The 15,437-nt window shown below is 39.2% G+C and overlaps 1 protein-coding gene across 1 annotated transcript in view; it reads right to left on the bottom strand.

Moving 5' to 3' along the window:
* Positions 1–14,795, bottom strand: part of LOC115434262 (nidogen-1-like) — a 54,252-nt gene extending 39,457 nt beyond the window's left edge. The window contains exon 1 of the mRNA XM_030156149.1: positions 14,542–14,795. Within this exon, the coding sequence (XP_030012009.1) occupies positions 14,542–14,751 (210 nt within the window). The 5' untranslated portion in view covers positions 14,752–14,795. The remainder of the gene's footprint in view (positions 1–14,541) is intronic.
* Between the last annotated feature and the right edge of the window lie 642 nt (positions 14,796–15,437).

Below are 15,437 nucleotides of genomic sequence, written 5' to 3'. Positions count from 1 at the left end.
ATTGAAAATCAGGGTTATTCCACTTTTTCCAAGTTACAACACTGGTATTGTGTTGTTTAGAAATGAATATGAACTGGTTTTCTTTGCATTATTTGAGGTCTGAAAACACCTGCATTTTTTTTTGTCATTTTGACCATGTGTCATGTTCTGTAAATACATGCTGTAAATAACAATATTTTTATTTGAAATTTGGGAGAAATGTTGTCGGTAGTTTAGAGAATAAAATAAAAATGTTCATTTTTCTCAAACACATGCCTATAAATGGTAAAATCAGAGAAAGTGAAAATTTTGCAGTGGTCTCTTATTTTTTTCCAGAGCTGTATATTAAATAATTCTAACAGCTTTGAGTAAAACCATTAGATTTAATATTTCTTGTTCACTTTATAAAGGATCACATGGTCGACATTAACAATGAATGAACTTTTTTCATAATAATCTGACACAAACTGCTTTCGTATCAGGGTTAAAGGAGGTTTTTCAGCTTCAAGTGTTTGGATTCTAATGAACTTCAGCAGCAGAATAAAAAACTTCTGTAAAAAGCAGAGCGGAGAACATAAAATTTAATTAATGTTTTAGTTTCACGTTTTGGTTTTAAAGAGCTGAACTTATTTTTAATGTGATGCATCATTTAACTCAAAGACAAAAAGTATTAAAACTGATGACGATGATTATTATTGTGATACATTTATATTGTGATGTGTTCTTTATTATATTCACATTTTACGTATGTTTCATCTTGTTGAATGAGTCTAAAGTCCAACAATGAACAAACTTTGACAGAATCAGCTGCAGTTTCATCCTCTTATTTTCATGTTTATTTACTTTTCTGTCTCTTGTATTTTACACTGTTTACGTCTTTTTTCAGATTTTACATCGTTCTTATCTTTAACTCAAGAAGAAAAATCATCCTTTAAATAATACAAAATAATGGTGTGACATTTGATAAAAACTTACAGTACATCTGGAAACATTCATGGTTTCCAGTTTTATCGTTGTCCTCTGTAGACATCCATTAAAATGGCAAATGGTGACATATGTTAATGTTTCACTCCCTTTGAAACAAATCATCTAAACCAACTGAAGAACATTAAATGCAAACGACGACGTTCACATCTGGAATGAATTATTATCAACCTACAGGGACGATTTACAGGAACAGAAACCAACAGAAACCATGGATTTACACTAAGGAGTTGATGTCAGACACGTTTCAGAGTAAATGTCAACACTTTTCACAAGAAGATTAAACCACGTATTGAGCTCAAATCCTCCGTGGCAGACATAACTTTACAGCCTCTGATCTGTGATTATAAGTTAGTCCATCAGTTTATTCACATTTCTATTTCAGGTATTGATTATTTTATGCTTTTATTGTTCATCTTCATTTGTTCTCCTTTCGTTTTATAGTTTGGTTTTAGAACAAAATTGTCATTTCTCTCTTGATTCTCTCTCATTTCTCAGATTTCATCATAAACTTTATATATATGTGATGATTTTACAGGAATTGCCCCCAGATTTTATAATTCCATGACTTTTCCATTCTTTTCCTGACCAGAATTGAAATAAGGAGTAGTTCATGAGATTTATTTTATTGAAAAATTCTTGGTTTTGGTTGTTTAGTGAAAATGTAAAATATACTGATGTTTGGTTGATAATGATTACTTGACATTTTTAGACACTTTCATATCTTTAAAAAGCTAAAGATGTGATGTTTGTGTGAGTTTTCCAGTGAAGCTGGTGTTTTGCGGAGGTTCTTCTTGAATGTAGGGTACAGTATGTTCCTGTAGCTTCAGTCGTGTGTTTATGATAAACTGTGTGCAGCTGTCCTGCCTCTGCATGTAGTAATAATACATGTAGTGTGTGAGCGCGCTCAGTGGAAGCTGTGGAAACTTGCCAGACGTCACTGACATCACACATGTCCGACCCCTGAGATCATCATTATCCGTGTGAGAACGGGACGGAGGAAGATCTCTGAGCGCTCACATCTGGTTTTTGGACGACAGATGTCTGTGGTCGACACGTTCCAGATGTGCCATCGCCGCACGCGGCTCGGCGCCACTTCCTGCCAGGGTTCGACCATACGACGGAGGTGGGAGGAGCTTCAGGGTGGTAGTTAGTGGGGAGGCCCCGAGCAGCAGGATGTCACTCCTATGGGGGGTACGTGGACTGAGGAATCACAGGGACCAGTTAAAGCAGGGGTGTCAAGCATAAGGCCCATTACACTGAACATATTGATCACAATCTTTTTAGTTATTTTTATAAATAAATAAACTATACTTAAAAAAGATATGAACAACCTGAAATGTCTTAAAGGACTGATATTTTGCTTTTTTTAATGGAATTATGTATTGTAAAACATTTCCCTGTGGTCTGCATAAACTGTAAATGCTATGCAGGGTCGGTTCAAGCCATTTTGACACCCCAGCCAAGATACCAATTTGCCCCCCCACCCCCACCCCACACACACACACACACACACACACACACACACACACGGGGGGGTTGGGTCACGAAGAGGAGATGCGCGAAGCGTGAGAGGAGATGCGCAAAGCAGCCAGCCGTAAAACAGATATATATATATACATATATAAACAAGAAAAGCACTCGGAGAGCATAGACCTCCACCAAGACAGATCTGCCCCCCCCCACGATCACCACCAAAATTTAATCATTTCATCCTTGTGCCAGTATCAACATTTCTTGAAAATTTCATGAAAATCCATCCATAACTGTTTGAGTTATCTTGCTAACAAACAAACAAACAAACAAACACACAAACACGCAAATACACAAAGCAAAGTGATCACAATACCTCCTGGTGGAGGTAACCAGATAGAAACATATATAAACCAGCTAACCAGCAGTAAACCAGACACCTTAGCAGATAACTCGTACCTTAATCATCTACAGTACCATTATTAGCCCACTTTGCTTCATTTCAATTCAGCTAGCTGTTGCTAGTAACATCAAACATTTTTTAACTTTTGAAAAAGTTATATACCTCTATAATTGGATTACTTTTCTGCCTCCTCTTTTCTCTGCTTCGACATTGAGGAGCTAAGGGCTTGGAAGGCCTTTTCATGGTGATAAATTTTGTATCCTTTACCTGGATTGTTAGTTCAACACCTGTCTGACTCTGTCATTCAGCTCCGCTCTGTCTCTGTCATTCACACACACACAGTGAGCACCAAGTCAGGGAGAGCTCACCTGAGAAATTACAGGGGGAGTTACTTTGTTTTTTTCTTCATTTCTTTATTTTTAAGACAGTTAATGAGAAATTATCAGTACTAGTATTTCTTTATTTACTATAATGATTACTACTTTTTTTTTTTTTTTGCCTACCAGGCACCCCTTCTAGCGGTTGGTGCCCTAGGCAACCACCTATATGGCCTATGCCACGTGCTGGCCCTGATGCTTTGCTTGGGTCTGAATTTTTCATTAACTCAACTCCACAGGTCCATCTTCAACCCTATTTCTGAGTAAGGACACCAGAAAGGTGGTTTTGACCACTGGCCCTTTAAATGCACATGAGCCACTTCAGGCCCCACCCCCTCCAGGTTGTTGGCTGTGCTGCTCTGTCCTGTTCAATCAACAACTGAACATTTTAGGTAATTGGCTCAAAGTTTGGACATATTTTCAGTATGGATTACAACCGCTGCTGCTGACAATTAAGTTGTACTCTGAGAAATGTTTGTCGGAAACCTTGACCTTATATATGCAAATGTCATGACGTAACTAGTTACAAATGTAACAAATTAAGCAGGAATAGAAACGGCTGATGACATTCATTTTGTCTTCTGTTTATGTAATTATACTTCTCTTTTTTATTTTGTTCAGACAAGGTATAGTTTTTAGATGTTACCTGCTTGACAGTTTTGACTGTGACTCCAGTCTTCCTCAGAAGCGTCATCCGACGTGCTGCTGACGTGTCATTTGGAAGACTGGAGTCACAGTCGAAACTGTCAAGCAGGTAACATCTAAAAAGTATACCTTGTCTGAACAAAAGAAAAAAGAGAAGTATAATTAGGAATAGAAACAGGTTGTAGAAATCCACTAGATTTTTGCCAGAATGAACATAAAGATAGCTTTGCAGCACCTGGAGGGTTCAAATTCAAATTTTTTTAACTAGTAGGGTCCAAACACACAAATAAATGAACCAAAGACTAATAAAAGTGGGTTTAGCTAAATATGACCCCTTCAATAAAAATAAGAATAATTTTAACAATATTATGCCTGTTACTAAATGTTTTGTTTATTTGTAGATCCACTGTGATCTGTAAGTTGTGTTAATAATAAACTGTGGCATAATATTGTTAAAAGGAATGAACTAAAACATGTTCCAACATCCTGACTGACTGAAGTTCTGTGGTCAAACACCATGAACCACTGGTTTTATCCCACACAGGAGACCCTGGGACTTTGCCTCAGATTTACAACAAAAACTCCATCACCCATGATTCAAGACATGGATCTACTTCAGCTGGACTTCACAGGGTCTTCAGGGTTTAACCACTGACCCCAAAAACCACCGTCATAAACCATGAACCCACCAGCATCTGAAAAGGCTCCACCATCCAAATAATTGTTGACGACACATCTTTGAAACCGATTCACATCAGCAGAACCAGGGTTTTCCAGGGGGGCTGTGGTTGTGGTTGTGGTTTTTTTGTGGGGTTGTGTGGTCGCAAGCTTAGAGGATCCTTCCCCAGGGATCTGATGTAACTTGACAATGAACAGAGCATTTGATCTGATGGGTGGAGGTTGAGGTGAATCTCAACGGATCACATGGAGACTTCTACATCACTTCTTCATCTCCAAGCGCTTTAGAAACCAGACAACATCCACCTCTGGTACAAACAGCAGCGTCCTCTCACTTCAGAATGTAAACATGACAGACATAGAAATCCCATCTGACAGAACAGAGTCCTGGAGTTTCCTGGTTCTGATTCTGGTTCTGGTTGTGATGTTGTAACGTCCGCATCCAGAGGTTTACGGGCCTAAACAGAGTCGATCAAATCCACAGCCTCAGTCTGAAGATGTTTTCTCATTTCTGTTCTTATTAGATCCTGATGTTCTGTTTTGTGTAGTTGATTGAACGATCTGGGGGTAAAACCAACAGATCCCCCCCCTTGTTTCCGGTCCTGGAAACAGAACCACTTAATCCTCCAACAACAAACTTGATGCAGTTTGCCTGAGTTTGGCCTGAAGCATCTCCACCAGCATCAGGACTCTTGACTTCCTGAGACCCTGTGTGGTCTGATGAGTGTTGGTTTAAGGGGGGTTCGGGGGAGGGGGAGGCATCACGTGGCCTCCTGTTACAGCTGTTTAATGTCAGGTTCTAATCCAGTCTGAGTTGGTTTCAGAGTCTGAGACTCCAATCTTTGAATATTTGATCAGTTCTGTCCGAAATTCATCTAAAATCTTTGTCTGAACGTTTTTCTCAGGATGGATTCAATCTGATCTTTATTCTTGTGTTTAGAGGCGATGTCCGTTATGATTCTACATGAAGAACAAGGAGATAAAAAATGAAAAAGTCTAAAACTCTACTGAGTCTATAGGGTTTAATGTGATACTAGACAATAAAACATGTCTTTGGGCATTTATGGCTGAATTAGGATGAAACAAATCAAGGCTAAATACTCAACAAATGCACTCGGGTCCATAAGTATTTGGACACATTTACATTTAATCAGACTGTTGTCTTTGTCCCAGTCTACAAGTACTGGAGTGGAATCCATTTATTTACTAACCCCTGGTCTTTCTTTATGTGTCTATGACACAACAGGAAGTGACCTCATTTTCACAGGACTTGTAATTTTTCGGTGGTAAACACTTAGTTTGCAGTTGGACTCTCACCCTGTATATGAGAACCTGAACTATTAGAAATATTTTATTTTGAAGTACATGTTGTCTTTTTGTAAATTGTGTGTTCTTGTATATATTTATACCTGATACAATAAACAACCAAAAAATGAACATTTTTACTATGTTGAAACTACCACATATAGTCATTAGGCCCGAGCCGAGTAAAGCCGGCGCAGGGCCTATTGAGTCTGCAGTGGGCGCATGGGGACAAAATCGCCAGTGACGCGGTCACCTTGCGCCACTGTCACCACTCTCACACATATTCACATTCACGGCACTGAGACCTTTCCGATGATGTATATGACATGTGCACAAATCGCATATTTACACCTGCTCTGAATGAATGGGAGTCAATGGACCACGCCAAGTCGGGGTCAGTCACGTGGGTGTAAGTGCACGACACGTGACATCTGACCCCACAGAAATGTGGGGGACCTCGAGAGCTTTCAAATAAAGTCAAATACGTGGTTACCACGGAAACGGCTATATTGTTCTTGCTCAGATAATTATTAGGCCCGAGCCGAGTAAAGCCGGCGCAGGGCCTATTGAGTCTGCAGTAAGCGCACGGGGACGAAATCGCCAGTGACGCAGTCGCCTTTCGCCACTGTCGCCACTCTCACACATATTCACATTCACGGCACTGAGACCTTTCCGACGATGTACATGACATGTGCACAAATCGCATATTTACACCTGCTCAGAAGGAATGGGAGTCAATGGGACACGCCCAGTCGGGGTCAGTCATGTGGGTGTAAGTGCACGACACGTGACATCTGACCCCACAGACATGTGGGGCCCCTCGAGAGATTTCAAATAAGGCCAAATATGTGGTTGCCATAGAAACAGCTATATTGTTCTTGCTCAGATTATTATTAGGCCCGAGCCCAGTAAAACCGGCGCAGGGCCTATTGAGTCTGCAGTGGGCGCATGGGGACAAAATCACCAGTGACGCGGTCGCCTTTCGCCACTGTCGCCACTCTCACACATATTCACATTCACCGCACTGAGACCTTTCCGAAGATGTACATGACATGTGCACAAATTGCATATTTACACCTGCTCAGAATGAATGGGAGTCAATGGGACACGCCAAGTCGGGGTCAGTCACGCGGGTGAAAGTGCACGACACGTGACATCTGACCCCACAGACATGTGGGGGACCTCGAGAGCTTTCACATAAGGCCAAATACGTGGTTACCATGGAAACGGCTATATTGTTCTTGCTCAGATTTTTTTTTTTTTCTTTCTCCTGCGCTTTGAGCTGAATTTTGACCCCCTGAATATTTACGAAAACTCACCAAATTTTGCCCAAAATTCAGAAATGTGCAAAATTGAATTTACATATAGGTTTCGTAGATGTAGGTAAAGAAATGTTGCGGCAGCGCCCCCTTGAAAAGTGGAAATGCATTGCGCCAATGGGAGCACGTCCAACATAAAGTTTGTCGTAGAGCCACGAAAATCGGTACACAGATTCATCATGAGGAGACAAACAAAAAATATTATTATGGCCATGCCCCAAAACCAACCCTTAGTTGGCCATATTGGATTGAAATTTCCAAAATGCTGAGTCAGCGTTTTCGCTGACGTTGTATTTTAACTATCTCTTACTAAGCCGTTTAACCAAATGAGCTCAAAATCGGTGTACAGTATCTAGAGAAGTGGGGCATCAAAAGTTAGCCGACTTCTTTGAATCGATGTTACCGTTTTTGTGCGATGACGTTGCAAACTTTGCAAAGTTTTTTCAAAAATTTGCCATCACAAAAATTGCTTCAGCTCAGACGTACAAACACTGATTTGGTTGAAATTTTACTCAGACGTCTATCTCCCAGGCCTACACCCATTTATTAAAAGAAATTTCGCACTATAGCGCCCCCTACAAATGTACATTTACAAAAATGACATCAGTTCAGACATACGAACACCGATTTGGCTCAAATTTGACTCAGACATCTGTCTCCCAGGCCTACACCTATTTATGAAAAGAAACTGAAATTTTGCACTACAGCGCCCCCTACAAAAATTTTTAATATTTTTTATTAAAATTGCTTCAGTTCGGACATACGAACACCGATTTGGCTCAAATTTGACTCAGATGTCTATCTCCCAGGCCTACACCTATTTATGTGAAAAATTTGAAATTTGGTGCCATAGCGCCCCCTACAATTTTACCTTTACAAAAATTACTTCACTTCAGACATACGAACACCAATTTGGCCCAAATTTGAATCAGTTGTCAATCTCCCAGGCCTACACCCATTTATCAGAAGAAATTGCCATGTCGCTCAATAGCGCACCCTACAATTTTACCTTCACGAAAATTGCATTAATTCAGACATACAAACACCGATTTGGCTCAAATTTGACTCAGTGGTACATCTCGCAGGCCTACACCCATTCAATGGAAGAAATTTAATTTTAGCTGCATAGCGCCCCCTACAGATTTACTTATACAACAATTTCTCTACTTTGGACATACGAACCAAGATCTGCCTCAAATTTGAATCAGTTGTTAATCTCCCAGGCCTACACCCATTCATTAGAAGACATTGAAATTTGGTGCTAGAGCGCCACCTGCTGAACGATGGAAATACTTCTACTGGACGTGCCCGTGGCGAGGGCCTTTAGATGCCACTTGCGGCTTTAATTATATTTTTTATTTATTTATTTATTTATTTTCCTTCTCCTGCGCTTTGAGCTCAATTTTGACCCCCTGAACATTTATGAAAACTCACCAAATTTTGCCCAAAATTCAGAAATGTGCAAAATTGAATTTACATATAGGTTTCGTAGATGTCGGTAAAGAAATGTTGCGACAGCGCCCCCTTAAAAAGTGGAAATACATTACGCCAATGGGAGCACGTCCAACATAAAGTTTGTCGTAGAGCCACGAAAATCGGTACACAGATTCATCATGAGGAGACAAACAAAAAATATTATTATGGCCACGCCCCTAAACCAACCCTTAGTCGGCCATATTGGATTGAAATTTCCAAAATGGTGAGCCAGCGTTTTCGCTGACGTCGTATTTTAACTATCTCCTCCTTGGCCGTTTGGCCGAATGAGCTCAAAATCGGTGTACAGTATCTAGAGAAGTGGGGCATCAAATGTTAGCCGAATTTTTGGGATCGGTGTTACTGTTTTTGTGTGACGATGTCGCAAACATTGCAAAGTTTCTTCGAGAATTTACCATTACAAAAATTGCTTCAGCTCAGACATACGAATACCGATTTGGTTCAAATTTGACTCAGATGTCTGTCTCCAAGGCCTACACCCATTTATTAAAAGAAATTGGAATTTCGTACGATAGCGCCCCCTACAAATTTACATTTACAAAAATGACATTAGTTCGGACATACGAACACCAATTTGCTTCAATTTTGACTCAGACATCTGTCTCCCGGGCCTACACCTATTTGTCAAAAGAAACTGAAATTTCACACTACAGCGCCCCCTACAAGTTTTTTTTTTTAAATTTTTTTATTAAAATTGCTTCAGTTCGGACATATGAACACCAATTTGGCTCAAATTTGACTCAAACGTCTATATCTCAGGCCTACACCCATTTATTAGAGAAATTTGGCGCTATAGCGCCCCCTACAATTTTACCTTTATGAAAATGACTTCAGTTTAGACATACGAACACCAATTTGGCTCAAATTTGAATCAGTTGTCAATCTCCCAGGCCTACACCCATTTATCAAAAGAAATTGCCATTTCACTCAGTAGTGCCCCCTACAAATTTACCTTTATGAAAATTTCATCAATTCGGACATACGAACACCGAATTGGCTCAAATTTGACTCAGTGGTACATCTTGCAGGCCTACACCCATTCAACAGAAGAAATTTAATTTTAGCTGCATAGTGCCCCCTACAGATTTACTTATACAAAAATTTCTTTAGTTTGGACATACGAGTAAAGATTTGCCTCAAATTTGAATCAGTTGCCAATCTCCCAGGCCTACACCCATTCATCAGAAGACATTGAAATTTGGTGCTAGAGTGCCACCTGCTGAACGATGGACATACTTCTACTGGACGTGCCCGTGGCGAGGGCCTTTAGATGCCACTTGCGGCTTTAATTTTCATTGTTGTTGCAGCTCAAACGAGTGGAAGGAGGAAGGTTTTACTCAGTTTTCCTCACACTGTTACGTCCTGTAAACTTTAACGTCCATATCAGTTGACAACAGCTGAAATGCTAAAGTTTTAGGCCCTGTCCATACGAAGACGGTTTTGGTCATATCCGCAAAAGTTTTGTATCGGATAGGCCTTTCATCCACATGAAACCGGCATTTTCAGTCACTGCAACTGCAACTTTTTGAAACCGGGTCCCAGGGTGAATACATTTGAAAACGCCAGTTTTCAAACCAAACCACAACTTTTCTAAAATTATGATGTTATACCCCCACCTCTCTAACCTTTCACCCCAGAAGCAAGACACCAGAGTCTTCAATAACAGAGTAACAATACCTCCATAGACTCCCACTGTAAAAAATGGTCGATGAAATATGCACCTACTTCTGGCTTCTGGAGGGGCCAGCAGTTACTACATTAAGTGTAACACTGTCAGAACACATTCATTTCTATTCCAGCTGATCTAGCAATTCCAGCTCTAAGTTAATAAAACATCGTCATCTTTCAAACTACTTCCTGTATTAGCAGACATTTATGTTGTAAATTCTTTGGTATGTGTTAGTGTTTGCATAAATTTCTATCTTAAATAACTGTTATGTTGGATTTTCAGCTGTAGCCCTATAGTTAGCTAGCTTGACTTGTCCAGCTCTTGAGATTTAACCATTATAACCACAAATTATGGAGTTTTTAAGATAAGGTAATGTTAGTACAAATGTTGTTATCAGTGTGTTTTATTTTAGTTGTTTTGCTGAATCCGGTGGTGTTTGGTTAGGTTTGTCGGCTGAGATCATGTGCTAATTAGGAGGAGAGTTGCTGTAGAGCTGAGCTCTGCCAATAAAAGTTCATTAAAGTTATCATTCATGAGTTAAAGGAGGCAAAACTTCTGTCACTTCGCGTTTGTAAGATCCAACTCATTCTATAAGAATTCTATTGAGTTTTGAGTTTGCTAATGTTAAGTTTTTAATGTGTTTAGTGTTTGTGCTAACACTAACATGCTAAGTTAGCCGCTATGCTATCCACTGGTCAATATCATTATTGTGTGTGTTATCAGAGCAGAGCTCGGCAGACACACAGTGTTCACAACTAACCGCTGTTTTCTGCTTGTACCTCAGTCCTATAATATTAAAACTTAAAAATAGGACCAATGACCCTGTAGTTTACCGGCCAAATTAAAAGCTTTGGGAAATGTATCCAGATGCCATTTATTATCACCCAGTTCTGTGTATTTATTATATTACAGAAATAGCCCATGTTTTGGTCATATTCCAATCAAATCTGTAAAAAATTCAAATTCCAACTTGATATCATTGATACTTACTGATTTATTGGATCAATCCACTTCCTATCTCTTATAATAGGAAAATTTTTCAAAGTCGCACCAAATCCAGAATCAGATCCAGATCGAAATAATTTCAATACCTTGTGTTGGCATCATCATAAAGAAGCTGTATACCAAGTTTGAAGTCAATCAGATCTGTAGTTTGGGAGAATAAGACGATTGAAATTTTTTCCCCATAAGAGCCCATGTTAAATTTTCTGTAAGTTCCCGGATTCAGAAGAAGATCCTGATCAGCATGTGGCCATTATGTTTTGGTCATCTCCCCATCAGGGCTGTACTGTAGAAATTTCAACTTGATATCGTTTATATTTACTGAGTTATTGCATCGATCCACTTCCTATCTCTTATAATGGGGAAATTTTTCAAAGTCGCACCAAATCCAGAATCAGATCCGGATCCAAATAATTTCACTAATTTTTGTTAACATTATCATAAAGAAGCTGTATACCAAGTTTGAAGTCAATCGGAATTGTAGTTTCGGAGAAGAAGACGATTGAAATTTTTGTAATGGACGACAAACGACGACGACAGATGACGACGACAGATGACGACGACAGACGACGACGACAGACGACGACGACAGACAACGACAGACGATGAAGACGACGCCGGATGCCGCATGATGACAATAGCTTACGGCCTGTTGGCCGGTAAGCTAAAAATGGTCAATTGTCCATCTCCTTATGAGTACAGTACAATTGCAGAATAAATGAACTTGTAAAGTTAGCACCACTCGTGTAAGTAGCCTACCCAAACTAACATGAACCTTTCCCCCCAAAATTTAAGTTTTCAAAATGATAAATGCAGTCCTTTCAGTGGTCAACCCCACTACTTAAAAATATTACACACACACACAACGCCCCCAGGGGGTGGAGTCACAACCAAAGTTTACAGCTTTATCTGTAGAGGCTCTGAGATGGAACCGGCAGCAGCGTAGCTTTAGTACAGTGACACAACGGTGGTGTGTGGTTTATTTTGAGATTTACCATGCTCACTACTGTCTCTCCCCTTATATAACATGGGAGCGCTCAGTTCATTTGGAACTATTCAAGCTTACATGAACCACATGATCGCCGGCGCGGCGACATCAAATCGTGTGGTAACTCTCTTTATAGGGCTCTGGAAGATGCCACTTCACAACAACAACAACAGCGGACTACAGAGTAGTACTTGTGCCACAACAGCTATTGATCTTATTGGAAATATTGAATCAAAATATTCAGGTGCTCTTTCATAACAATGAGCAACAAACAACTATAGCTATCAATATTCACTACATGCTCTTGGAGGTACCACGGCGAAGGACAACCAGGAGGAAATATTGGACCAGACCTGGTAGAACCAAGTAAGCTTTATGCGTATGCTCCATGTCTTCTTCTCCATTTTTTGCGAGAGCATTTCAACGCCACATACAGGCCTGGCATCAATACTACATTGTTTTCGGTGGTTTTCAATGGTTTTTGTGTGGACGCAGATATTTCCTGAAATGACTCCATATTTTTTTCGGAGTACTTTTTTTGAAAACAACAAAGAAAAAGATCGGATAGGAAGAGATGCGGTTTTGTATGGACATGGCTTTACTCAAACAACTTCAGGAAACGAACGTGTTTCAGTGAAGCTGACGATTAATGTGAAGCTGATTCTATACAATGAATGTAAACACTTGGATCAGGATTAACAGTCACATGACCTGTGGAATGTGTGTGTCTGTGTGTGTCTAGTAAACCCTTATCTGAGCTTGTTGTTAAGTGACTCACATTCCAGCCTGTAAACATATTCAACATCTGTGGATGTCACAACACACTGCAACAACACAAAAATAAAATACACAAAAGCTACAACCTAAACACTGAGTCTGAACCTGCCAACAACATCACACAACGCAAAACCTCCACAGGCATCACCACACAATCACACAATCCGCACTTTAAAATGTGACAAAAACATATCAACAAACCTTCAGCACAACACATGAAAACTTCAGCAGCAAAAGTTACAGACAATAAGAAGCAGAACGTTTGAGATTTAGAATCAACTAAAGTTCAACATGAGAAGGAAATTTAAAAAAACAAAACAAAAAAAAAACAATCAGTGCTAAAGTTATTTTTAAGATTATCCACGTTTACTAAAATAAAATCAAAAATATATAAATTTTAAAAAAAAAAACATAAATTGCTCAAAAACCTGAGAATGTCTTGTGAAAATGTTGAAATTCATTGAACCCTTCAAATGTTGTACACAGAAGATGGAAGTTTAATTTTCATGTGAAAAAAAAAAAACAGAAATGAAGTTAAAAGATTAAAAACAGTCGAATCATAACATCGATAAATCCAAGTGTTTTTTCAGAAAAATAGTACTTCAGCTTTTTATTTTAAGTCAAACTTTAACCCTTTCATGCAATTATGAGAACCTTGGTCATAATATTTGTGTGTTTTTATTGTTCTTTAGGCATGAAAAAAACATACGATTTAGGTTTTTTTTTTTTTTTTTTAAGGACTTACAAAACTGTCCACTCAGCCGGACCCAATGCATTTAATTTTTCAAGCAAAGAAACATGTATTTATAACCTAATATCAGAAAGTGATATGGAAAAGCATACAATAAAAACATTTTTAATGCTGCTAATCAGATGTTTGTCCACATTTTAACATACTCTAATACCAGTTATTATTCATTTCATGGAGATAATATGCAAAAAAAAAACTGTTTTGTTTGTTGATTTACACTAAAACATGTCACTGCAGATCAGGTTTATCAAGAACAGCATAGTTACAGTAACTGTGTGAAATGCACTGTATGGGATGATGCATAACTGTCCACTGTGTTGGCTGATATGGAACTAAAACAATAAAACCCATGAATATACAAGAGAACAGCTGTAGAATAGCTGTCCACTGTAGTGACCTCTGCATGAAAGGGTTAAGATAAAACTCTGAACTAAATTAACTGAAACCACATCAAATATTACTAGGTTATTACATATTTACGTCAGAAACTCATTTATTTGATTGATTTATTTGAAGTTTTTTGAATTTTTACTGAAGCTGAAAAACAAACTGATAAAAATAAATAATTTTTGAAAAGCTGAAGTTGTAGAATCAGGTGTAAAAGGCGTTTTTTCCACATTTAACTTTAAATGTTTAAGTTCACTTCAAATGGTAAAGTGAACCCGTCCGGACTCGGACCCGGTTCTGTCGGACTCACGTAAACTTTGCTGAAGGATTCACTGAAGAAGCGCAAGGACCCGCTGAGGTCCAGCTCCGCCGTGGAGTCCGACCCTGGGGGCAGCTGCGCGTCACCGGCCTCCTCCCCGAACTGGAACAGGTCCTGGAGGTCCAGAGCCCGGATCCGGGTGCACAACAGGCTGATGCAGCAGAACCAGACCCGGAACCAGCTCCGCGGGCCGGGCTTCATGTTGGAGAACCGAGAAAAACCAGGGAGGACCGAAGCGGACTGAGGAGGACCCGGGTGCGGCACAGGAGGTAGGGTCCACCGTAGACTGAGCCTGAAGTGCGGATGAATGAACCGGGCTGGGGGGAGGACCATGAGCCCAGGGGGGAGGGTCCGGACTTTCACAATAAAACCTGGTCCTGAACTGAAGGACTTAAAGCCCGTTTAACATCAGCCAATAGGATCTTATATTTAACCATGGATGGATGGAGGAAGGCAGGCATTGAATGAACATGGATGGATGGATTAATTAATGAAGGAATGAACGAACAAGAATGAGTAGAATATTCAGCAAAACAAATATTTAGAAACCTCATCAAAAAATACACAAAATGTTAAATAAAATCAAAATTGCACAAAATATTCCATAAAATAAACAAATACTCAACAAAATTAAAGTCTGTAATAAAACGAACAAAAATGAATAAAATTGCCTAAATCTCCAACAAAATCAAAAGTGCACAAAATGGTCAATTTAAAAAAAAAAAAAAAAAAACACAGCAACATGGTCAAAATGATTGATAAGAATAAGAATTAATACAGCCTAAAAATAAAACAGTAAAAAACAAAAGTGATGTGAAGTTTTTTAATGTCTTTAAATCCAGTTAAAAAGATAACTTTATTTCTGTAACAGACTTAGTACAGAGGCT

This window comes from Sphaeramia orbicularis, chromosome 1, assembly GCF_902148855.1.
Source record: "Sphaeramia orbicularis chromosome 1, fSphaOr1.1, whole genome shotgun sequence".
Taxonomy (NCBI): Eukaryota; Metazoa; Chordata; class Actinopteri; order Kurtiformes; family Apogonidae; genus Sphaeramia; species Sphaeramia orbicularis.
This window is presented reverse-complemented; position numbering and strand designations above follow the sequence as displayed.